The 26,037-nt window shown below is 43.3% G+C and overlaps 2 protein-coding genes across 3 annotated transcripts; both read right to left on the bottom strand.

Annotated features, from left to right (window-relative positions):
• Window positions 1–135: 135 nt before the first annotated feature.
• Window positions 136–10,708, bottom strand: OGFR (opioid growth factor receptor). 2 transcript variants are annotated; one of them, XM_083873260.1, is made up of 9 exons: window positions 10,428–10,708; window positions 8,739–8,792; window positions 6,944–6,988; window positions 6,191–6,253; window positions 5,808–5,892; window positions 5,382–5,460; window positions 4,863–4,929; window positions 4,409–4,557; window positions 136–3,608 (listed from the first exon to the last, which is right to left on the bottom strand). In XM_083873260.1, exons 1-9 carry the CDS (start codon window positions 10,623–10,625, stop codon window positions 2,228–2,230), a joined length of 2,121 nt encoding a protein of 706 aa, XP_083729386.1. In that variant the 5' UTR covers window positions 10,626–10,708; the 3' UTR covers window positions 136–2,227. The 2 variants fall into 2 exon arrangements, with proteins under 2 accessions (XP_083729386.1, XP_083729387.1); XM_083873261.1 differs by lacking the exon at window positions 8,739–8,792.
• A 588-nt stretch (window positions 10,709–11,296) lies between these two features.
• On the bottom strand, window positions 11,297–16,403 carry MRGBP (MRG domain binding protein). Its single transcript, XM_083872985.1, has 5 exons — window positions 16,161–16,403; window positions 15,086–15,207; window positions 14,442–14,523; window positions 13,871–13,948; window positions 11,297–12,854 (listed from the first exon to the last, which is right to left on the bottom strand). Exons 1-5 carry the CDS (start codon window positions 16,381–16,383, stop codon window positions 12,664–12,666), a joined length of 696 nt encoding a protein of 231 aa, XP_083729111.1. The 5' UTR covers window positions 16,384–16,403; the 3' UTR covers window positions 11,297–12,663.
• Window positions 16,404–26,037: the final 9,634 nt, after the last annotated feature.

Genomic DNA, 26,037 nt, shown 5'->3' with positions numbered 1-26,037 from the left:
TGTGTGCCATGGGCAGCCCAGCAGAGCACCCTCTTGCTGGAGGGAACCAAGCAACAGCTCCAGGGGGTGGGTAAATACATGGTCACATCCCACCCTCAAAGATGAAAAAATATAAGTGGAAACTGATATGCCTTAAAGTCATGCTTTAATAGGGGAATTAAGGTAACAGACTCTGTGATACAGCTCTGAGTGCTGGGAAACACCTTGTGAACTCACCACACACACCTACAGCCAAAATTAAACCTGGTAGGAGAGGGAAGGGGGTGGTTTGAGCACTCACTCCTGGCTGGGGCTCACAGTGAAATCCCATTAAACACAAAATCAAACCTCACCATAACAAGTATAGGATCTATGCCCCAACTGAGCACATATTCACAATGAAAACTTCATTAAATAAGAAAATTACTATAAATCTGTACAAAAGCCACAATTAACAATTCTTAGGAATCTGTCAGGAAAGAATTCTCACTCAACATATTCAAGTATTTATATCTGTAGTTAAGTGTATTCTTATTGGCTATTTAACTCCATCTGTTCTTTAGAAGAAAGAAGTATTTTAAAAACATTAAAGCCTTTTTTTAGCACATGTGTGACCATGAACATCAGATGTTAAGCTTGCAGACTTTTTTCCCCACACACATATGTGGCATGCTGGATCAGAACCTGCAGTCTGGAAAGGCAAATCACCCCTCAACTTCCTTGAAAAATAAAGCTTCTTAAGAGCTGTAGCAGAAAGGAAAAACATTGACATTGCACAAGCTGCTGCATCTGCTCTCTGGCCATCTCCTACACAAACCAAACAGCACCAATGAACCTCAAAACCAACCCAAACAACCTGAGCAAACGGCAAGTCCAGACCTTCAGGCTGTTGGAAACAATTTCCTCTGCTCCATGCAACAGATCCTGTGTTGTAAATTTTGAGGAGTGAAGGTGCTAAACTGTTTTAATGCTCCTTCAGACTCGGTGGAATATTGTGTGGCACAACAGCTGAGAGGGAGGTCAGGAACATTGAGGCAGGCAAAGAGCTGGCAAGGTCTGAAAGTGAATTCTTGAGGGCTGGAAATAAACGAACCAGACAAGCGTAGCCTCTCCAATTAATGTTTCAATTAACTGCCCCACAAAGCCCAGTGGTTTCCAGACATGCTGCACTGGAACATGCCCTGGCTGTCTGACATTAAAGGCAAAGCAACCTGCCCTAAGTAGGGAATGGGCTGGATCTGACACATCAAACCTCTCACCATGGGCCTGCAGGGAAGAGCTCTCCCCAGGCCACTGCAAATTACCAGCAAAGGCTGAAAAAAAAATGCACTGGGAAATATTTGTGCTGCTTTGGCAACTGAGAGATGAGGGCCTCTGAAACAGGCATGGACACAAAAATCTGTGGAAGACTACAAAGGGTCTGAAAGTAGTGGGAAAACCTGGGGAAGAGCAGTTCTAAACTGTTTTATGCAAAACCTGGAGCTTTTTCTCTTAGAAACCAGTAGGCAATTTGTAGTCTTAACTCTAACAAGAACTACAAAGCAACCTCTGTGGGGATAAAGAGAAATAATTACTCAGCACTCTGCACCTCAGAGAACAAAATTTCTACAAAAAGGTTCATACTGGCCAGAGACACATTTTGGTTAGTTTTTATCCCAGTCTAAAGCCAAACCTACTTTCCTTACAGGAGGAGAGGCATCTACACTGACATCAAGTGAAATTCATATACTCATCTCTTTTAGAGAAACAGCACTTCTGCCAGGAAAATCTCCTGGTAAGGTACAGCCTTTCACAATAATAAACAGAAGTTACACAGTAGTAGAAAGGCCTGGCAAAATAGCTCATGCTGTCCTATATTAAAAATCGTGTCTTTAATAAATATTTAAGTAATTCAAACAAGGAGACAGATCAGTTTTCCTCTTCTCTTTCAGTAAGGACATAACCAGAATCCAAGCAAAGTGCAAAAATCCCCGTTGCTCCAAGATAGCCCTGAACATCAGATAAAACCCAAGAACAGGACACGGCCTGTCCATGAAGATCAGTAAATGAAGATTTTCTCTTTAGGGTAACCAAGAGCAAGGTCTCAGGGAGTTTACTAGAGATGATTGAAAAACCGTGGAAGAGTGAAAGTGACATAGGGGCCAGCTGGATGATCCCAAAGGAAGTTTATTCAGTTCTCCAAGCCACCAAAGCTGGCTCCCAGCAGACAGGGCAGTGCCTTTTCCACTGGCTCAGGCGCTTGCTGCCCTCACTCTGCTGCTCCCTGCTCTCCACCAGGCTCTGCTGCACTCTCAGAGCCTTCACCTTCTTCTGCTGGGACCTCAGCACTGTTTTCTTCAGGACAAGAGGGTGTTGTCATGCTCTGCTCATGGCTCTCTGGATTTTCCTTCTTGTTTGTGTCTTCTGCTCGCCCGTTTTCACTTGCCTTTTCTGCCTTTTTCTGCTGTCCTACCCCATCTAGTTCACTTTTACCCCCCAGGAGTTTGCTGTTGCAGTGATGCTGATCACCCTGTGCTGAATCTCCACTTGACTTCCAGCCATCCTTGACTGGAGCAGTGCAGCCAGTCCTGGGGAGCCTGGAAGCAGCTGGGGATGCCACAGCCCCATCACCTGCCTCACCATCACCACTGCCCTTCTCACTTGGCACTTCCACAGCTGCATTTTTCTCACTGACACTTTCTTTTCCAGCCTCACCATTAGCAGCAGCAGGATTTGCTTTGGCAGCAGAGGCTGAGGGCCCCATGTTCAGGTTTATGGCCAAGTTGACTTGTTTGCTCCTCGATGTTCTTTTATCAACTTTCCTGCGTTTCACAGCTGCATCCGTGGCCTCTGGTGCCAACGGCTCTTTGGTGCTTGTCTCATCTTCCTTCAGTGCCTCCTGATTCTCCTCTGCCTGGGAGACTGGCTCTGAGGAGGGGACCTCTGCATCAATTGCACACTCTCCCAGATTGTGGGAAATGTTCTCAATATCAGCAGAGTTTTTCAACGATCCATCACCTTTAGCGTCTGCTAAATTTGCATTCAGTTTTCTCTTCTTGCTCTCCTTGGTGCAGTCATTCTCTGCTGTACCTTGCACTTCTTCAGCTTCACTTTTTAAATCCTTTTCCTCTACCTGGGCAAATGAAGCTTCTTTCTCCTCTCCATCATCTCCTGCCTTCGGAACATATTTGATTATCTTTTCATGTATGTGTTCATCACTCTGCAATTGGCCCTGTTCAGACTGCAACTCTGCAGCATCTCCAGCTTTCTGTTCCACCTCTGGAGACTGGTTCTGATCCTTCCCCACACAATCACCACATGGAGTGTCCTGTTTATCCTCAGGCCTTTGGTGCAGCTGTGGCTTGGCAGAGCGGGGTCTGTACTTCTGGAGTTTGTCACGGGGCCCCCACACGAAGCTGCTCTGAGGTTTGAAGTGTTGCCAAGCGTAGTGGACCAGTTCTCTCCTCTTCTCTTTGCTTCTGACAGTGAACAGGAAGTAATCCAAGGCACTTCTCTTGACATTTGGTAATGTCTCCTCTACAAGAGTTTCTGTGAGGAAAAACTTCACCAAGTGCACTTGATAGTTTTCATATCCCATCTCCCCCAGGCACTTCAGGATGCGAGTAATCCTCAAATTGTTGTGGCTGAACCTGAAGGAAACAGATAAGCAAAGTTGTCAAGGGAAAGTCTTACAAGTCACTGTGAACCTCTGAGGTATCTGCAAAATGTTTTAGCATTTACTGGCTGTGAGCCATTAAAGACTATTTGACAATGCAAATGAGAGCATAGGTGGGCTTGCTTTTAAAGCACCCATTGCTGCTGTTTGCCTTCAGCAGCTCTTTCCTAACCCTCTCTGGGCTGGTAGGATTCATCATCTCAGCTGCCCGGGAAGGTTTTGGCTTTCTGAATAAGCCACCAGTAGACAAGAACCACCATGCTGGGGCAGACACACAAGTCCTGCCCCTGACAGAAACCCTACAGGGACCCTGCAGTGTTGAGAACACAGGCATGAAAGGATGCAGCCAAAACCTCAGCACTTCAGCTAGACACAGCTGCTCTTTCCTTTTTAATAGCTGACGGACTTCAAACTGTTTTTTCTTTTGTGATTATGCCCACTCCTTTTGAGAGGTTAACATCATCAGGAAGGGTGTTACTTACTCCACAACACCTACATTAATACAAAACCAGACCATTTGCAGAGCACTTTTCGAACAAGGACTCAAAAGCATTTTACACACATTGAGGGTGCTTCGTAAACAATCAGAGAACCATATGGAAAGACTTCTATTTCGTAGCTTAACAGAATAAAACTTTAAAATACATTCACTAGATAACATTTATTAACTAAAGTCTTCATTCCTCAATGGATGAGGACTTCCTAGGCTTTGACTTTTTTATCCTCTTCAAAGAAGTGCCTTGCTGCAGTCAATGCTCAGCAGCATCAACACACCTGTTCAAGTTCTCAAATCGTTCACGCCAATTCTCTGCTCTCTCAAGTTCTCCAGTTTCTTCATTGACCAGGTTGATTCCGTAAAATCCCAGCATGAGCTTGTAAGCACGGACAAACCTCTCCATGACTTCCTTGGACTTCCTAAAGGCCTGAAAACAAGACACAGCAATTATTGAAAGGTGCAACTCCTTAATTACCTGCACCAGATTATGTGGCACCTGAATTATAAACAAGGGTTGATTGTATCACTAAGCATTTAATTTGCTGACACAAGTCAGGCAAATGCTTCATTGTGGGTTCTGTACACACTAAAATCCCAAGAAAACAATGAAAAAAAAAAATATAAGGTATTTAGGGGAAATCCTAACACCCTTCAAAACTAAAAAAAAAAAAAAAAAAAAAAAAAAAAAAAAAAAAAAAAAAAAAAAAAAAAGACAAAATTTAAAATAAATACCTGGATTTCCTGACAGGTGAGAGGCCTGGCACGCCAGTTCATCCCATGCTCACGCAAGGGGAAAAGCCTGAAGGGAAATAAATTTTCAGGCCAGATAAGCAAAGATGACATCCAACCTGGGGTACCTAACTTGTTAAAGCCAAAAACAATTCCAAAATCTGTGATATCACAGGCATCTCTTGGAGAACTCCCATCCTTATGGACACAGAAGTAGTTTTCTAGTAAATCCCTCCCATAAAACTGCTGTCTATACCAGTAACAAAAAACCTTTGCTGATGTGGATCTCTCTCCTTGCTTTAACTCTGTGCTCCAAGACCACAAATGACTGAGATCCATTACCACAGCTGCCCTGGAAACCTGTGCTTTCAGGAGTTCCAGCACTTTTCTTCCTGAGGGATGCAACTCAATTAACTAAAGTAATTCTGGGCCTTGTGTGAAGCTGAAATCAGGAACACAGATCCACCTGACACTTAAAAGAGGCACAACTAGAGAAGCATTGTGTTCATGCAGACAATTTACCACTGTATGTAGGAGTGGTTTTCCTCCAGCGTGTCGTACTTGTCCACCCAAGATGAAAGCATAGTTTCAATAAGCACACCTGCAAGGAAAAGGAAAAGGTCAGGCAAGAAGTGACACCAAATTAAAGTTAGCCAGTCAGTCACTCCACACAGCTCACTACCCAGACCCAGATATTTGCACACAGGCATTAGCTTCTTCAACAAGACAACCAGCTAGAAAAATGCCTTCATTTTCTATCACCAGAGTATTAAGGAAAATACAGCACAAACATTTTAAAATGGACGTTCTTGGTGGGTTTTTGTTTGGTTTGGGTGGTGGTTTTGGTTGGTTGTTTGGTTTAGTTTTTTATTCTTTGATGGAAGAAACTACTCTTTCATCAACCACCTGCAGCAGATGGCATCAAACAGCCAACACACAGCTACTCACCGTGGGGCACAAAAGCAATCTCATTTTTATAAAAGCTTAAGTTCCACATCTCTTCTTCCTCCTCATTTTCTGGTTCTTTCAAATCCTGGAGATGAGAACAAGAAATGAACAAGCAGAAACCTTTTAAAGTGCAGTAATCACTCCAACACTTCTCCTTGCTTTCCCTCATATTCCCTACACATTTCAAGCTAAATCCTCAAAATGTGCTTTTTGGAAGTAGCAGCTTGTTTCTGATGCACCCACACATGCATCATCCCTTCCCCCTCACAAATGAATCCCTGGAAGGTGCTGAGCCTGTAAATGCAAAGGCAAAAGGCTGCTCCCAAATCTAGGCAGTGTTCCTGAAGGCAGAAGTGGTGAGGGGGAGCCCCAGGAGCACGTACTGGGTAATGGTTTCTGTATCTCTGCAGGTCTCTCGCCGCAGTCCAGTTGCGCCTCCCGCTGCACTGGAGAGAAGAGACAGAGCAGAGATTCACAATAAAATCACCTTCTGCAAAATAAAATAAATAAAATAAAATAAAATAATGCCCTGACTGAAGTTTGGTTCCCTTGCATGTGCCCTGCACTCTGCACTCCCAGCACCCCCAAAACCAACCAGTCTGGAGCTGTAGTTATTTCTCTGCATTCCTGAAGACAAATTTGAACCAAGAGAAGGTAATACTATCTACTGTAACCAAAATACTTCTTTTTCCTTCTCATCTTATTAATCAAAGTTTTTATGTTTTATGTATATCTTGTATCCCACTTGGGTTTGCCAGTGGAAAAGACCAGAAGAAGCTGGAGATCCCAAATATGAAAATGTCATTGTTTTTCCTTAACTCAAAGGTTTTAAAACAAGGCATGTCTCTGAGTTGCTATAAACCATAATGAAGACAGAGGCTAGACTTTCAAATTGTAGAATTTAGGATGCAGAAATATCCCTTGAATTCAAGATTCTCATTCCCTGCAGACCTAGCTAAAAAAAAAAAAAAAAGTTTTCTTCATCTTTGCTTTATGCTCAAGATCAGCCTTGCTGATTTAGACAGAGGACAGCAACAGAGCTACACAGTCACATTAGATATTTTATTGGACTTCTGTTCCAATCATAATCTTCATTACCCATCTTTCCATGTAAAAAAAAATTATGTCAAGCCTACCTGAAAACCCCTCCAAGACAGCAGTGAGGAATTCGAGCTTTGATCCTGCAAATAAAAAGCATTTAGTTGGAACATTCTGAAACCAAACTTCACTAAGAAAATAAAAAATAGATACGAAATGAGAATACCCACAGCAGTGACTCACAAGATGCCTATTAGTTGCCAAGTGACAGATTTACCTAGTTACAGCTGAATTCACTGTATTTTATGCATAATTTAAATTGCTACAGAGAAAAACCTGTGGTGCCACATGAACAGGCACCAGGTTCTCATCACAGATGTGCTAAATTCATTCCAAGTGTCACATTTAGACAGAATTCACAAAGAACAGCTTCACTTCCTCCTCTGAACTTCATGGAAATAGAAGTTGCAAGTATGACTTAGTTTAAAGTGCATTTTAATTGAAATAGATACATATTTATTTCTACATTTGGTTACCTCAATGATAAGGGATTTTGTTACACTTCACAGGCAACACAGACAGGTTTAATCTTGCTGTGTGCCAAACCATCTCATCCCAAACCATAACAGCATTTTACAGTGTTCTGTGGATTGAGAACCACCAAAAGGAACAAGACTGCTCGTGAATAAAGGGCACCCAAAGCACAGCACAGCCAGAGGGTTCAATGCCAGCTCAAGAGAGAACAGGGAAGTTGGGAAATGGGGGAAAGATGTGCAGAGTCTTGCAAAACAAGCATTAAAAGAAATTTAGAAGAAAGAAGCAGTAAAAACTCCTCCAAGTTACTTCATAATCTTATTTGGTATTTTTTAACATTGCACGGACAGAGAAAAAATAAACCACTTTCTAACAAACACTGATCACTAATTCATTAATTATTAAGGCAGGAATTGGTCTACATTTGTAACACCTTGCTGTAATGAAGTCACCCATTCAGCTGCTCTGATGACAGTTATGTGGGATTAATGACAGTTTTGTTTCCAACTACCAAATAATCCCATAAAATCTTTACGTTTAAGGTTCTACAGTAACATCATTGAACACACTCAGGTGGGACAGGAGAACAGCAGACTTACAGTGGGTCCCACTTACAAAGAAAACTGGCTTGCTGAAGAATCAGTGCAGATACAGAGACAGACACAATGCCATGGTGGAAGGGACTGTAAAAGGCCTTCCAGAAGGAAGCCAGATCCAAGGAAAAGGCAGTCTGGAGCACAGCAATCCAGAGAACAAGATGGGGAAGCAAAGAGAGCAAAATCCAGCTTTGCTCCTCCAAGCAGGTGTTGTCCCTGGGTTTCTACAAACTTCCAGCTTAAGGCCTTTCTTTCCAGGCAAGAAACACAAACTAAACAGCAAGGCTGAAACTTCCCTTTAGAAATCAAACACCTTTTTGTCTCACAGCAAAACTGAGTGGGTTTCACGCTCCAAACCTGCATCACACCAGGCAGAAGGTGCACTGCTGTAGGAAGAGCAAGGGAAGCAGAGAACACAGCCAGGAGAAGGTGACAGAAAGAGGATCTGGCTGAGAAATCAGCTGGAGAGCTGCTGTAACCAAAAGGCAGGACCAGGGGGTTATTAAAACAGCTGATCATGAACTCCAGGTGTTACAGCAATCTCTGAGGGAAATTCTTAAAATGAACACAATCCCCAAAGTTTTCAGAGCTTGCTGGCAGAAGCTGAAGGCACTGAAATGCAAGACAGCTGGAAAGACACACCTGCAGGAACTTCAAGCCATGAACACTCAGAGAGACACCAGTGAAATGCAAAGAGAGAGAAGCAGAATTTTAAGTTTGTTTTGAAAGTGTGCAGTGAAAATAACAATAAAAAAAATCTAACCTCAGTACCAAACAAAGACATTAGCTGCTTCAGGCAGAAAGAAAACCATCTAGGCTGAAGGGAGAAGAATGAGAATTAGTGTAAAATAAGCAGAAGTAGGAACAAGTTTGATTTATGCCTTTGACAGGCTGCAAAGGCATAAATGGCTGGCAGAAGATTCACTGCTGCTTCTTTGTGCATTCACTCTCAGTGCCCTTACAATTTTTGGGCACTGTCACACAGAGGTGACTACACACTCATTCATCACTGAAGGAAGAGCTCCTATTTAAAAATGCAGAATAATATTCCAGGGGCTGTAATTCTCAGGGACAACAACATCCTCCTTTGTAAGGCAAAGCTGGAAGAGTCCACTCACTGGAGTGAAAAAATGGTCCTGCTTTTACAGCTGTCACCATCCAGAGTTGCTCTAAGGAAAAGAAAAGAACCTGAAGAACAAAAATTCAAATAGAATAATGGGAATATTCTGGAATTATTAGAACTTGTGAACTCCAGCCATGTACAAAAGACAAGTTGATAGGGTGCACTCAAACAGTGCAAAAAACTGCTAAGGAAATCTCTGCCTCTTCCTGTCAGAATTACAGCTCTTCCACCTTAAGTACCTTTGGCCTTTTCCAGATCTCTGTGCACAGAGAATTTATTTTCCTTCAAAAGTGGTTATTTCTATATTTGAATGCTTATTTAAAAAAAAAAAAAAAAAAAAAAAAGCTTAATAATAAACTCTTTAAAAAAAAGTATATTCATTATCTGCTTATTTATACTCTAAAGGACGAGCTGCTGAAACGAAACTCGAAGTGAAGGAGTTTCCCCGAAAGGGGAGGAGTTAAAGGACTTCAGTGTTTCGCCTGACATAGGAAGTACTGAAAAGCAAAAAGTTGTATTTACCACAGCAATTCTGGGGAAGAATGTCCAACTGAAAAACACTGATGCTACAAACTGAAACCTCAGACAAGACTAATAAATCCCATTTATCAAATAAATATTATTTTAAGGCACCAGACACAAGTGCTCATGTTTTGCAGCACCTTGCTCCAAACTGCACAGGTACCTGTAGTTTTTAAAAGACACCATTATTTGGTTTTCAAAGTTGCTCTACACACACTCCCTAAGAACTAAAACACGTCTATAAGAAATAAAGAGCTACAGCTCATTTTTAAAATCGAGCAGCTGTTATGTAATGGATTTTCATTGAAGGCATGAAAGAGACTAGGGAAGGCCACCATACAAAGCTGAGGATGCCAACCAAAAAACTTAAAATAACATCAATGCCATAATGTCAAACAGCAGCGGTGAACAGGCAGGTGCCACACACAACACACAACCTGCACTTATGGGATAAAGCACCCACATCACAGGGAATGGCGGGGAAAAAACAAATTAAAACCCATCTCACAGCAGTGCAATGGATGTTGAGGAATCATGAAATGACAGCATCCCTGTAAAGCCCCCCTCCTCCAGGGGGATTTGCCTCCTCAAGACGAGCACACCCTCCGTGCTGAGGATGCCCCGAGGCCGCGGTGCCTCCTCTGACACGGAGCTCGGCGTTCCAGAGCCCGGGAGAACGGGCAAGGAAGGGCCGGGAAGGGAAGAGAAGGGGCTCCGGCTGCGGGGCCCGGGCTGGAAGGGCTGGAAGGTTCCCCTCAGGCCGTCCCGCCCCGCAGGCTCCGCTCCATCGCCAGCCCCCACACGCACCTGGCCGTGCCGGCAGCCCCGCGCCCGGCCCTGCCCCGGCTGCTCCTCCGCCTCCTCCGCTCCCTCCGGCTCGCCTCCGCCGCCATCCTCATCCTCATCGTCCTCCTCCTCCCCCTCCCAGGTGGAGTCGTACTTCCAGAGGTTCGCCTCGTCCTCCGCCTCGTCCTCCTCCGCCCTGAGGGTGAACCAGGCCGCCATGGGAGGGCGAGGAGAAAGGGAAAGCGAAAGGGACGCGGATGTGGCGGCGGGCCCGCCCGCCCGAGCGCACAAAGCCCGGGCACGTGTGGGGGGGGAACCGAGGGACGGAAGCGCGGCCACGCCCCGCCCCCTTCCTGCGCCGCCGCGTCCCATTGGCCGCCGCCCGCGCGGGCTCTGCGCCCGCCCGCACCGCGCCCGAGGGATCCGGCACCACCCGCGGTGCCGGCGGAGCGGGGCGGGCGGGCCTGGTACGGGAAAGGGGATAACAGAACAGAATTCCCGGCCTCGAACAGCGAAAGGGTTAAAAAAAGAGCGTTCCCGGCCTCGTACAGCAAAAGGGATAAAAGAACGGAATTCCCGGCCTCGAGCAGCAAAAGGGATAACAAAACAGAATTCCCGGCCTCGAACAGCGATATGGATAAAAGAACAGAGTTCCCAAAGAGCAAGCCCTGAAAGCCAAAGGGGGCAGGTCCGGATGTGCTGGGGGCAGTTAAAGTGTTTACATTTGTCGATACCCAACTTCACATCCAAACAATTCCTAAAAAATGTGTGTTTGCTGGATGACTGTGAAATCCCCAAGTGGACTTTCCTTGCCACAAGGCTGGTGCTGAGTGGTTGCACCAGTACACACCATTGTCAACATATTTCTGCTTTTTAAGCTATATAGATATCTCATTGGTAGGGCAAAATTTTTTGATTGGAATCCCATGGATGGGAAGGATTTGTCCAAAGGGATATGAGACTTGAGAATTACAAAATCTGCACTTTATGGCCAAAAATCTATGTAGATCATGACAAAGTAACCAGCACTTTAATGCTAAATTACTTTCAAAATAAGTTGGGCCAGATTTTAATCAAGTCACACAACAACTGCCATTTAGTAAAATAAAAACAAGTCTAATTTATTCTTTGTATAAAACAAGAGAAGCAAATTAGGCAGACAAGAACTTGGCTATGTACCTAGAATAAAACAAAAAAATGAAGACTCCTAGTGCCTCACCTTGAAGGCAATACTGAGAGATCAAGAAGTAATTCTTCTTTTTATTAACTGATAGTTAATATAGTGAACCAAATTCAGTACCATTTTATCCTGCTTCATTCACCTGCTTCATTTAACAGGTGTTTGTTGACTGCGATCCATCTTTTGACAACACAAAAATAGTAACTTCATCAAATCTCAATGTTCTGGCATATAAAAGATAAGCATTACAATGTCAGCAAGATTCTTCACTTGTAGAACAAAACGAACATTTTGGAAAACCAACTTCATTCACATCTACTAAAACTGCTTTAAAAAAATAATTAAGTACAAACCCCACTGTCATACACTACTGTATTACAAATGGATGAAGCAACACCTCCATGTTCATGCACAGGTCAGCTGATCCCTTATAAAACCATGTCTCATCACCAGATATTTTATTTAGGACGCTCATTAATTATTTGAGCTAGGGGCATTATCATTTTCACTGTCCTTAGGGTTGAAAAATGTTTCATAAAAAAGGGTGAAATGAGGTTCCTCCAGCTAAGAGAGCAACAGAACACTTCAAATGCAGTGGTTATCTGCATTTAAAAGAATTTTAGTTTTACTGAACCAACAAACTGAGACATTTGATACAAATGGAAGGGAAATGGCCACACATTACCCACCAATGGTCTGTAACACTCACAGACAGCAAAGGCAGAAAAAGCAATCCCACATGGACAGAAATCACCTCTGCTCTCGATGGTGCAAGGCCCCATGCCCCATGGGGCATCCTTTCCCTGAGCTGTGCTGACACAGAGCGTGTTGCTGGTGTGAAATGCAGCCCTGGCACTGTCACCCCACCCTCCCCACTGCCAGCTCTGTCCCCACGCCCCGGGAATGCGGCTCCTTGCCCGGGAAACACCCCGGGAGAGACAAAGCCAATGCGCAGGCTCCTCAAATACTGGCTCGGGTGTCTTTTGCTTCCTCCAAAAGTTTATGTGTGGAGCAACTGTGCTGCTCATTTTTCCTGCTCCCTCCTCCCATCCCAGAGTCTGTCAGTGCTCCTCAGCTCTACGTCCTGCGTCGTTTGGCAGCGCTGGGACTCGAGGGGTTGCTGTTGGCATTTAGAACCTTCTCCGTGACTCTGTTGCGCTTCCTCTTATCGGACCCTTCTTTGGATCCGGGATCTGATGAAGTTTTCTCTTTCTCTTTGCTGCTTGGCTTTTCAGCTGTTTTTCCTAAACTTCCAGAGGGTGCAAAAACTGAAATAGGACCAAAGTAATGATTCCAGATCAGAGTCATACACATAGGCAAACAAGAGTGATAACAAACTTCTTTATATTCCATAAAACTTCTCAAAACAATCGACTCTCAGCATACTTGGCCACCATTTAAGTCTTACTTTCAGTTCTAAAGGAAAAATCTCTGAGAAAGGCACATCTTGCTTTTATTATTTGCTTTAAAGACAGGCATATATTTTGACAGGCTAAAAATCAAACTCTTTAAGTGGAATTAAACAGCACTTAATATTAAAATAATTAAAATGAACACTTACAGAAACATAGGACCAATCTATGGAATTTATAATCAGCAGCAGTCATTACATTTGGTACCATAGATAATTTTAAAACTGAACACCCAAAATTTTAATATATTTTAAAATACATTTTAGATCTTTTATTACAGTCTTTAAACACCACTTACTCAGTGATATAAATATGAAATTATATAGTTAGCAGTTGGCTTGGTCTGTTAAGATAAATAGCAGGATCTCTACTGTTCACACTTGACTTGTTCTACAGCAAAGTGTTAGGAAAACAAGCCTTTTATTTAAAAGCAGCAAGATATTGAGAATAAAATAAAATAAACACTCTGCCCACCTTCCCATTTCAGCACGCAATTTTACAGTATCTTCTGATTTATTTCCCCCATGACTACAAAGTTCCCAACACAGAGCATTTAAGTTCAAAAAAAATCAGACTCAGCTTTCTTCCAGAGATCCTTCAGACTCCCAGGGGTTTGTCAAGTACATATTAAAGCAAATCTCCAAAGCTATACAACTTTGTACAGATGAATTAGGAGGAAAGATGAAATCTTTTCAATAAGCAGCTGCTTACTCTGTGCACTCTTAAATTAGTCAAGTTCTTAGCATGAGCACAGGCTAAGTCTGAGTACAAATCCCAAAGTACACTGCATTTGCATTTACATTTTAACATTAATTTCTCAATTACAGTTGGTTTTTAATCTCGTATTACACAGTAGAGAGTTACAAAATTACCTTCTTCAGGACCTGCATGCGTTTCCATCTCTTCTTTTAAAATTTCCTCTTTCACTTCTTCTTCCATCATTACTTTTCCTATAGAAAGGATTGTTAGCAATGGTTAGATGGTTTTAAAGAACCAGGATTTTTTTCCAGATTTTTTTTGCCTCTGCCTATCTGCATGTTTGCAAATATTCCATGCAACATTCAGCAGTAATTCAGTGTCAAGAAATTATTATTAACATGAGTAAGTGAAATGCTACACAGGCAAAACATATTGCAGTGTCTTATATGTACTAGGATTTTACACTGAATTTTTAGTGTTTAGTGTACCAAGTAATTGACAAGCATTCCACTGAAGTTTAAAATATCCCAAGAAGTCCTTTGGCAGGTGCTTGAACTTCCTAGTTCCTACTTTGGATAACACACATCAGCTAAATTTCAAAATCCAGCTCTCACTGCTCAACGTGTCAAACTCCTGCACATTTCTATTAGATTTGACAATACACTCTTTTTTGGAGGAGCTTTGTTCAAGATTCTGAGATGACATTAAAGCAACCAAGAATCAGAGACTGCAGTCACATCTCACCTTCTCTCACTTCTTGAATCATTTCGTCAGGAAGAGCAAAATTCTTCTCTATATTAGGGAATGGAAGAATCTCAGATTCATGCTTAGAAAGAAAAGAAGGATCTCTGTGAGTGACTGGTAAAGACTTTAATTTGAATTTTGACATGCAATCTCAAGTTCTATTTTACATGCAATTAAGAGCTAAATAACTTTTAACACGACACTTCAGATTTTAGAGAATCAGGAGGCTTCTGATATCAAACTGATAACTGAGCTCAGGATACCTGAGAACACAACTCATGATCATTTGAGATCATTTTTAGAACCCAAACATAGCAAATTCTTTATGTAAACACAGGGGCAACTTTCTCATTTGATGCTTATGTGTGTATCTAAACATTTTCTGGATCAGCATTTAGACAACTTTAATAAAAATAGTCAGAACCTGGTATCAAAAAAAATAAAACTACCCAAAACCCTCACAAGCCACTGCAGGTATTGTCTCCTACCTAATTTATTTTTATTTAGGGGAAACCCCACCAACTCACTGGAATGACACATAATTCTAAGCACCATAAAATGTATGACAGGTCCAGTGATTTTGGCCTGTCAAAACTTCTGAACTCCACGAAACCGTGTGGCAGCACCAACCCTTTTATACTCACAAGAGCCTGCATATCATACATGGTGCTCAGATGGTCCCAGATCACTTTGGATGAGATCTGCCGTCCGATATTTTGGCTGAATTTATCCCGGATACAAATCATGTGGAAATGGCGATTCACTCCTGGGGGAAGAAGCCAGTGCAATTAACGCTGCTAACAATTTTATTTATGATATTTAGAGATAGAAAGAAATTTATTTATTTATTTACTTATGAATTTAAAAAAGCCAAAGTTGTTACAAGGAACCCATACATTCCAGGAGAGACAGTTGGCAGCTGGGCAGGCTGATCTTTCACCCTGCACTGCAGGTGCTATTCCCTAGGGAGCTGAGGGTGCCCCTGTGGGTAATTCTAACACACAACCAGAGCTTTTAGAGTGGCTGCGTGAAAAACATCCCGAGGAAAGTGCAGGGAGTGCAGTGTCCAGTTCTGGGCTCCTGAGTACAGGAGACAGAGCTCCTGCTGCGGGTCCACCGAGGGCAGCAGAGATGAAGGACCTGGAGCATCTCTGACAACCAACAGCGGAGCGAGCTGGGCCTGCTCAGTCTCCAGAAGAGATGTCCAAGAGGGGACCTCAACAATGTTTATATATATCGAAAGGGGGGTGCCAAGAGGATGGATCCAGGCTCTGCTCGGTGGTGCAGAGCAACGGGACACAAAGAAATGGGCAGAAACTGATGCACAGGAAGCTCCAGCTGAACACGAGGAAGAACTTCTTTAATGCGAGCATCGGAACACACTGCCCGGAGAGACGGTGGAGGGCCCCTCCCTGGACATATTCCACAAGGGCCTGGCCACAACCCTGTGCTGTGGGATGACCCCGATGCCCCAGCAGAGCACCGGGCGGTCCCTGCAGTGACCCCCCTGTGATGCCGGGGGAGCTGCTCACAGGGCGGCCCGGCCGGGCCCGCCGCTCCCTCCCTTCCCTCCCACAGGCCCCGCCGCAGCCCCGCGGCCCCAGCCCGGCCGCAGATCGGCCTCGGGGGCCGCTGGAGCCTCCCGGGAACCCCCTCCCGGCCCGGCCCCGCTCGCAGCCCCGTCTCCCGCCGCTCCCGGAGGCCGCGGCCCGCGCTCACCTACGGGCTTGTGGCCCAGCATGGCGTGGAACAGGCACACCTCCACCTCCGGGCTCCACACCACCGCCGCCTCCTCCGCCGGCGCTCCGGGCTCCGGGCCCGCCGCCGCCGCCGCCGCGGCTGCAACAGCGGCAGCGACCGCCGCGGCAGCCCCGGGCCCGGCCGCGGGCAGCGACGGCTTCTCCACGGCGGCGGCGGCCGAGCCGCCCTCCGCCTCGCTCATCCCCGCCGCGCCGCGCCCGCAGCGGCTCCTGCCGGCCGGGAGCCGGGCACAGCCGCGCCGGGGCCGGGCCTGGGCCGGGGGAGCCGCGGCGGAGCCCCGCAGGGTCCGGGGGTTCCTCCGGGCGCGGCGCGTTCCCCGCGCTCGCAGCGCCAGAGGCCGGAGCGGAGCGCCCGGAGCCGGCCCCGAGCGCGGGGCGAGGCCGCGGCACTGCCCGGGAAGAGCCTCGCGGGCTTCTGGGAAGAGCTGCGGGAACATCTGGGGAAAGTCCTCCCGCCGGGCCGCTGGAAGGGCCTTTTGGGGCTGTGGGAAGGGCCTTTATGGGCGCAGGGTCATGTTTCAGGGGCTCTTGAGCCACTCGTGGAGGCGGCAGGACGCCCAATGGGCTCTGCAGGCTCCGCTCTCATTTTGGGATCCCTGGGGCCGGGCTGGGGGCACAGGGGGGTCACAGCGGGGCTGAGGGCAGACTCTGCTCCCCGGGAAGCCTCGCCCACCCCAGAGCTTCCCCTCTTGGTCTGTGAAGTCTTGGCCAGCTCAGCATTTGCCCTCATGGCCTGTCCTAGTCTGGCCCAAGGAGCTGCCACGGTGGAAGGATGTTCCCAGCACTGTGTAATAGACGTAGTGTATAAATTCGCCTATAAAATATTGTACCTGGTAAATTTATAAATTGTCACTAAAAGTTTGGACTCTCAAAAGCCTGTTCAAGGGCGTCTCCGAAATTCCAAGGCCCATTGTGCAGGTGTGAAACCACAGAATTGGCAACAGAAACGACAAGGCCGGACTGGAGATGGCCCATTCATCAAGGGAGGGCCTCCACTTCACGGCTAATCAAGGTCTGATATCAATCTTGATGGAGGATCCGGGAGAATGATCAAATCAGCGCCCCAAAGGGGGGATCCAGGAGGATTCTTGGCTCCTCTTTCATACTATCAGGAAACCCTTTCAAAACCTCACTTGGAAATAAAGAAATACATGAATATTCAGACTTTCAATGGACGGAAGAACTGTATAAAAACCGTACAGACCCAGCATTTGTGGACAAGGTTGGACAGCACCCTTGCTGCTGTTTTTCTGTCCACCCAGCATTCGATCCATGTTGTCCAATTTTATTATGGCCTTTTAAAATTGATCTTGGAAATTGCTAAATAAATTCTTTGATTTTTGGATTGGCTCTTAAACATTTGTAACAACTGCAACCCCCTCGACCCACTCGTTCTTGCCACGGCAGGATCGTTTTATATCAAATACCAACCTGGCATTTATGCTTAAAAAATAACTGTGCCTGGCTTAGTTACAAAATGCCGAACCTAGCAGCTTTGCCCATCATTTAAGATGAAAAAAAAAATTGTTTGGAAAGAAAGAGAATGTATCATTCCCTCGGAGATAAGGGGGTTTTGCCTCGTTAGGTATAATTAGACACACAGGCATGAGATAGGACTGCTGTTGCTTAGGTGATAGGGTTTTCCAATTGCTCACTCCTCGCTTGAAGATTTAATCTGTTTTGTGACATTAAAAGTATTTCAACAGCAAATAATGATCACATCATATGCAAGGAATGAGTGTTCCGAGTGAGTAATAAAGCAGTGAGGGCAAACACAAGCAGAGACATTATTTTAATACAAATTATCCAAATAATAAAAAAAAAAGTAGGAAGGGAAAGATGCAATTTTCTGAAATTGAACTTTCTCTACCTGTTCATACCCAAAGAGGTGACTCATATCGTTGTTTTGGGCTTGATGTAATTAATACCCCAAAGAGGTTGATCTAGCATTAAATAAACTTTTGGGATGAGTTAAACCCCAAACCTCACGTGTGAAGCCTTAGGAAGTTTGGTGGTGTGAGTTCTGGATGTGGATGCCTGGGTACAAATCCTGTTCTCCAGCGGGGTTCAGTCTGGCCTCTTGGAATGGAAAGGATTCTGTGCCTCCAGTCTGGCTTACATGCTGTTGAAGTTCTCCAAGAACAGCTTTTTGTGAGAGCTCCAGAGAGACAAGAGATCTTGCTGGAACGACTTCTCTGCATCAAGACTAGAGGAATCTCAGAAATATTCCTTCTGCCTGCTGTCACCACTCTGTACTTGTGTCCTGGCTGTGCTGGACCTGCCTTCACACAGCTCAGGCTTCACACTGATTTCCTCGTTTTGAGCCAAAATTATCTATCAGCAGGACTCTGCCCATCTCAAACACAAGTCCTCATGTTCTTGCAGTTAAGCCCAGCCCTAAATCTCAGCCCTGTTCAATCTCTCAGTGTTTATTTGATCTCTGCTGCTGCCTAGCTTTCAGCTGCTACTGAGAGAAAAGGTTATGATTTCCTGTGATGGCTGCACAGCAGGAGGAAATGAGTTCCTGAAAACTAAATCTCTGTTTTCATACATGTTTCTAAGGCATAGAAAAATGAGGAGAGCAAGAAAAGCAAATAAATTTGAGTATAAATTTTTTTTCTCTGTAGAAGAGTTTTCAAAGTTTTGCAGGAATAACTTATTTTTAAGCCTGTGTGAGACACCAAGTTTCAGCACTCTCATCTGTCACATTATGCTCCTGCTTAAAGACATCAAGAGGGAATAACTGTGTCAACTCAGACAGCAATTTTTATGTCACTAAGTTCTGATGGCTAAAAAAAGTAACATGTGAAACAGAATATGAAAAAACCTATGTCTACCTCTGAAAATACAGTGGCATCTGAAAACCATTCAGTTCAGTAGAATGATATTAATGCAACAGGAGCAGTATGTGCATAAACTGGCTGCTATTTTGTTTCAATCACAAATAATTACATTTCCCCATGTCTAAATTCCCTTGTCACGTTCAATGCCTCTGGGAGACATATGGGAGCCTATAATAATGCCATGTACAGCCTCCACCTGGATCTTGACCAGAGTTTAATTTTTCCCTCATTAAATTTGACTGTTTTGTTGGGTTTTTTTCAGTCACCAAACAGATTTTTCAGAAAAATTTACACTTTTCTTGTTCAACTTTAAATCCTTCTTTTGAGTTTAAGCAGATATGAGTTGTGTAAGTTGTGCATGATTTTATTCCTTTATTTTTCTTCCTACTCCTTTAGGCTTAAAAACCTTAAAAACCTGGCTGGTCGTTGTGTCACCTAAGGGTGCTGAGCCCTTGGCTGGATCAGTGTTTCCCCCTCCAGAGGATGACCAGTAATTTCCTGAGACTTTGCAACAACTGAGAAATCCGCCTGGCATTTGGCATTCTCCCTAGAAGTGTTGGATTTCTGGGATAAGCAATATGGCTACAACTATTTCTGTCATTATTTTAGAACACCATGTGCTAGTGCCCTTAACAAAGTAAAAATTTCATTCCGAATCCTGTAATTTTTGGTGGGCCTCATGAACATTTGTAAAAGAGTATCATCTGCCTACTTTTGCATTAAACCTGGTCTTTTAACCTTTGCAGGAGGAGTTTGGAACTTCTTAAAGATAGAATCTAATGGGATTTTTCTTGCACAGGTAAGAAGTACATGCAGAAGGAGATTTTTCTGGACCCTCTTCCTGCACCAAATTACTCTCAGATCCACAAATCCTCCTACAAAATAAGTAATCTCAGTGCCTTGGTGCATTTCAGTATTTCTGAATAAAATATTCTTTGTGACTTAGGAGGACCTCCTGAAGTCACATCACATTCTGATGTGGCTTGTAAGCTTTAGCTGTACTTTCAAAATCCTTTTTTTTTTTTTTTTTTTTTTTTTGTGAATGTGAAATCTGTGGGAAGATTTGCTTTAACAGAGGTGCCCAGGGAATTGTCCAAAACTTGTAGCTTGTCTATTTTGCATATCTTTTAATAAATCAGTGAAGATAGTTTGATACACAGATGGTTTTCTCCCTGTTAAACCTGTCAAAGAGGAAGAACCACAAAGATAAAGCTGTTTGTTGTTAGTCTTATCACAAAGCCCTTTAGAGCAGCATTGCCTCTTCCTCTTCCAGTTAATTACCTTTTTCTTTTGCTTAAAAGTATATTTGATTATCTTAAACAAGGACATTGTTTAATATAATCCAATATTAAAAAGATCTGCCCTGCATGGCTTCTTACAGGTGCAAAATAGGGAATTTAAATCAAGATAAGGGTGAAACAGAAAGGCTGAGGGCAGCAGCTGTCAGACAGGGGATCCACTCTACTCAGACATATGTTCTCAAACTGAATTTTTCCCTTGTGATCAGTTGTGCTCGTTCTCCCAGCGGAGTGAAGCTTCATATTAGGTGGGCATCAGATGGCAAACCTTGGAAAAGGAGATGGAAACAGTGCAAATAATTATCTCTGAGCATGCACAGAGGCGTTTGTTACTGCTGCTGTTGTGTTTTAAAATATCCCAGCGCAGAGGGGATTGGAGAAGGAAAAGCCATCTTAATGATTTTTCAGTTTTATAAATCCATCATACCCCAGGCTTACAGAGAGGCATAAAGATGAACCAGTGGATTTATAGCAAACAAGCTCAAGGCAAACATAAGGATCAATTCCTGAATCCTTGGCTAGCCCAAGCCAGCATCAGAGCATGTTTTCCTAAAGGTGATTTTTACTGATACTGCTGAAGTGTAGGCCAAACTAAAATCCTGTTAGTCCAGCTGGTCAGGACAGATCCAGAGGGATTCCCTTCCTTGACATTTTCAGCACTGTGATTAGGCTTGCTCAGCTCATCCTTTTCTTCTCGGGGCCATTTAAAAAAATATATTTTTCAAACTACAGCTACTAGTTTGTAAAACAACAAAGGGCCAGCATGAGCAGAAGGGATCTTCAGAAGGGAAGCAGGAAAGCACTAACCCTGCCCAGCTGAGCCACACTCAGCATTCACTGTGGCGGAGGGTGGCAGCAGATTTTCATGAAGTACATGTGCTCCTTTAAACACACACACAGCTACCCAGGGGTCTGGGAGGTCCTCTCAGGGCTCTTTTTTTTTTTTTGACATTTCATTTTTACTAAGGGTATTTCAGCAGCATCATCCCTTAGGCTACGATGTGTGAGTGATGCATAACGTTTTTTGCTAGGATGGATCTGAAGCAGAGGCAAAAGAGACAAACTGCAGCCACAGCCAGGCAGGCAACGCTGCTGGCACAGAAAACAGCACAGAAAGCTGTGGAAGGAACAAGTTTGCTTGAAATTTGGCTTGCAGTGATGATAAATCAGTAGAACCAGCCTGGTCTAAGCCAGGTAACTTGTCAAAGAATGTCTGAATTTGTAGAAATAGGTGTCTAGAGTCAGTATGTCTCTGAAACAAGGGTCCACAGAGTTCTACTAACTGGACCTTTTTTTCTCAATTGTCATAGAAATAAGTCCTGTCCCATCTCCTGTTTTGTTTTATAAACATTTCTGATTTGATTCTAAATTTTCATTTGATTTACAGAAGCCAAACAGAGCTGTGTAATTCAGTCATTCCTCAAGGTGCAAAGTGTTTAATTACTCGCAGTAGGGAGTGTTTGATAAACCAATACATCTCATCCTGGAACTTTATCTGTTGAACCAAACTCCTCACTATCCATCACCTCGAGAATAAATTGGATTCTCAGAAATCATCAGTGTATTTGCAGTGGTTCCATTGGTAGGAGATGTTCTTTACATGGGTCACTTTGCCTTTAACCAGGCAAATGCAGCCCTGGATCAGGAGCAACTTTTCCTGGTGTTGCCTAAAATCTCTGAGTTTTGTCCTTCTCCATTTTCAATGACTCCACCACTATCTCTAATAACATTTAACCAGACTGACTGAGAAAAAAAGTAGTTTTATGCCTAAGTGTAAATAAAAGGGGAAAAATCCATTGATGTCAGTGATGGTAGAATTCCCTATAGAATGTATTCTGTTTTCTATTTATTTGGTTGTTTAGGAGATAAGAGGAGACAGGGAGGAGAGGAGACAGGGAAAATTGGTTATTATTTTTCAGGCCGGGGACTATTACTTTTTTTTTTTCCCTGTAATTTGCAGCACATATTGTAAAGGCAGTTATTCCTTCTAAAACAACACAGACAAATAAAAAAGCCAAAATAACTGTATCAGTAATTTAAAGTATTTGGGTTAGATCTGAAGTGTTTCCATCTTCATAGCCAAAAAAATGTCAGTTTTTACCATGTGCCTGCCTAGGGTGTCTCAGGAGCAGAAAAACCCCCTCAAGTAAATAAACAGGTTTAAAGAAAGGCTGTAGACAACACTGTCATGACTGACATCACTATATAAAAATATGCTAAAAAAATTATATCTATATCAATCTGTTCCTGGAAAAAGGCACAGATACATCTAACAATATCACCAAGGTAGAATGTGCAATTGTTTTTGTTATGGATTGATACACTTGGCTACTTCCTGGCTTCTGATTCAGCAGGCAAAACTTTATTTCAGTGCATTGCAGCTCGTGTGGCAAAACTCAGGGATTTTATAAACAGTCGTGAGGTGCTGTAATTTGATGTAAAAGCCAATGATGCCAATGAGGGATTACTTAAGAAGTTTGGCAAATTATGTATGATGTCTTCATGAGAGACTTAATTGGGTAAACCTGCCCACTGGATCAGCAGTTCTCTACTGCATGCAGAATTCTAATTAGCACTTTCTGCACTGTTTCCTACTCAGAGCAGCACCTCGTTACACTCTGGAGCTGCAGGAATTTATAGTGGATTTACACAGGCTGACTTGGCCAATGTGCTCTGCTGCTTTGCTCGGATCAAAGTCTGCCTTTAAATTACTGATCCTGCTTTATCCCTTGTTTATTTTGCTCAGTAGCCTACACTCCAGAGTTGATATTTGAAGTTTGGAGCATTCACTGCAAACTCCAGCTTGGGATTCCAAGGGGAATGCAGCCTTTGCTGGGTCAGGTCTGTCAGCAGTGTTACATATACATCATAAATCCCACCTGAACACATATGTTCAAGTGTTCTGAGGACAGCTGTGACTCACAGACCTCTTTTTTTCTTTTTCTGGAATGGGAGTACCTGAAAACTTGCCCATTTAAATAGATTTTATCTCTTTGAATTTTGAGGATAATTTTCCCCCCTCGGCATAATGGATATAAGTCTTAACACTTCCCATTGCTTCAACTGCATCAATTGCTTTGAGTAAGGATCTCATTTTCACATGACTCCTATAGACCTGATGGACTTAAATTCAATGAAAATTACATAAAATTGAATAGAACAAACGTAAGTGATAGCAAGGCAACACTATTACTATCATCTACTTTGCATAATCATGTTAAGGACAGAGCCTGGGAGCACATTCCACAGCTTTTCCCAGCAAGCTGCGGCTGGAACCTTTTTGCAAAGAGACAGAGCTTCTCCTATTCAGGATTTCTCAATTGCCTCAGCCATTCATGCTGGTTTTATGCTCTTTGAGACAGTATCAGGGGTAAAGTATTAAATGTAAGGCATTTTCTGAAAGGTAGAAAGGCCCCAATTTCTTTCATAACAGGTAATTTCACCATTTATCTATGTGAGACACATAGAAAGAAAATACCTATTTGGTTTTATCGTGTGTGTTGGGGGGTCATACTTTTAAAAACTCACAAGCTCTGTCTTCACAGGCTGGAGCAGGGAGGTGAGGGATGAGGCTGATCATGCACACAGAGCTTTGCATCCCACCTACACATCCTGGTGCTCCTGACTCATCCTCCACTCCCTGCAGGAGAAATCAAGTATCTCTTGCTCTTCTCCCATTCTTAAAACCATCTCTGATGAGATCTGAGTTACTCACACTTTTACATTACCCCAGAGAAAAGGAAATGCTGATACAGAAGGTTCCAATGTCTGTTGGGGTCTTTCTCCTGCCTTCCCAAGACTCCTGATCTTCCCTTAGGAATGGGGGTAGAGAAGCAGTATTTGCTGCGGATTTGTTCTTGGAGAGATAATTTAAGAACATCCAAGGAATAACAGAGTTCTGTGATTGCCCAGCCTTTTCATGCCTGTTCTTTAGCACAGGAGATGCTGCTGCATGGTCAAAAGAAATTAATGAGGACCAAAAATCCTCTTTTTTTTTTTTTTTAATATCTTCATTCACTAACAATTTTTCCCATTTGCCGAGGAGTCTTGTTCTGGCTGGATGGGGCAGAGGCAAAGCTGACCCTTCATTCACACAAAATCAGGACATTTGTTAACTACTATCTTAATTGAGTGATTTTCTTTGTTAACTCCCATGTCTCTATGCACTTTGTATTTTAGGGACTGAACATATGTGAAGGAAAATTTAATGTCTAATTTATATTTGCCAAACTTACTATTCCTCAAACCTAACTCCAAGTCTCTCAAAACATAGCTCTTTTTCAAGCTTTCTTGGCTGCTATGAGATACCAAAACCTTAAAAAGAAAAATTTCTTTTTGCAGGAACTTCAGAGAGACTAAATTAGGCCCAAGGTTCACTTGGAGATCTGCAACAGGAGTTTATTCAATAACGTATATCTGACTTTCAAAAGCTTTTCTTTTTAAATCCCCCATTAGAAGCAGATGAAAGTTTGCTTGGAATCCAGGTACGTCTTGTCCTATAATAGAGTTCAATGGACTTTAAGAAAATAATAAGTAAAAATCCCTTTTGCCTTAGCAGTAGGAAATTTGGGGCTCAGGTGAACTATAATCTGTCCTGTTAACACTGCACACCAGAATTCTGAATTGCTCCTGCAATGATAATAAAAGTATACAAGGTTTAAAGGATGGCTTTATCCCCAGTGTTTCATTTCCCCTCCCTGGGAGCTATTACCTGAAGTGCTTTCTGCTTTTGGTGAAGTTAAATATAATCATCACAAATCTTCATTTGAGTGACTGAGTCTCCACTAGAAAATATTTACAGCTGGGGTAAGTTTAGAACTTGTATCTACCAATGTTTTGTTTGATGCTTTTAAAGGAAGAGTTCTGTGACCTTATAAGAACTACTTGACCTTGGTCAGGGGGCAAAATGCTCCAGCTCTGTTGAGTGGAAAAACCTTCCACCAAATCTACTTTGACAAAGTTGAGTTTCTCAGAAATTCCCTTCTATAATGGCCTGTCTCACTATGTCTTTTTTCCCTGATATCTGCTGGGGCTGCTGTTCTCCCTTTTGCTTCTTAATCTGCACACCAAATGCTCAATAGCTCAAGTGGAAAAAGACCTAAAGTAAGAGGTAGAAGAGATAATGTTTGTGGCAAATTTTTTGTTCTGGGCCATTCACTGTCTCTGTTAAACGATGCCCTTTAAATGGTCTCATCATTTTAATGTTCCTCTATTTTGGCTTTTTATTTTTCTTTTTATGGGAAGGATTTTCGTCAGTGAAAGCAATAGAAACCCAGATGTAGAGTTAGCCCTGGGCCTTGTGACTGCTGTCCTTGTACAGGTGCCAAGTGTTCATCCTCAGAGCTCAATTTTTGTAGTATTCTCATTTCAGAAGCTTTAGTCCTGCTCAGGTCAACATTTCATTACCTTTGCCATTCTGAGTGTCCAGCTGGGGTGGTCCATGGTGGCTTTAATCCCTGGGCACAGCAAGGGAAGGGGCACTTTGTCCCCATTTTGTGTTTGGCACTTTCTCCCCATTTTGTGTGTAGCAGTTCCTAAAGTTGTTTCAAGGAGTCTGGCTATTACATCCATTTAATTTAATTTCATTTCTCTCCATTGCAAGGAAGTGTGGTTGGTTTCTAAGTATATTCCATGATCAAAGGTATGATTAAATGGGAATATTTCCACCCTTAGAAAAGAACTTCATATATCAGAT

This window comes from Zosterops lateralis, assembly GCF_965231275.1.
Source record: "Zosterops lateralis genome assembly, chromosome: 16".
NCBI classification, from domain to species: domain Eukaryota; kingdom Metazoa; phylum Chordata; class Aves; order Passeriformes; family Zosteropidae; genus Zosterops; species Zosterops lateralis.
This window is presented reverse-complemented; position numbering and strand designations above follow the sequence as displayed.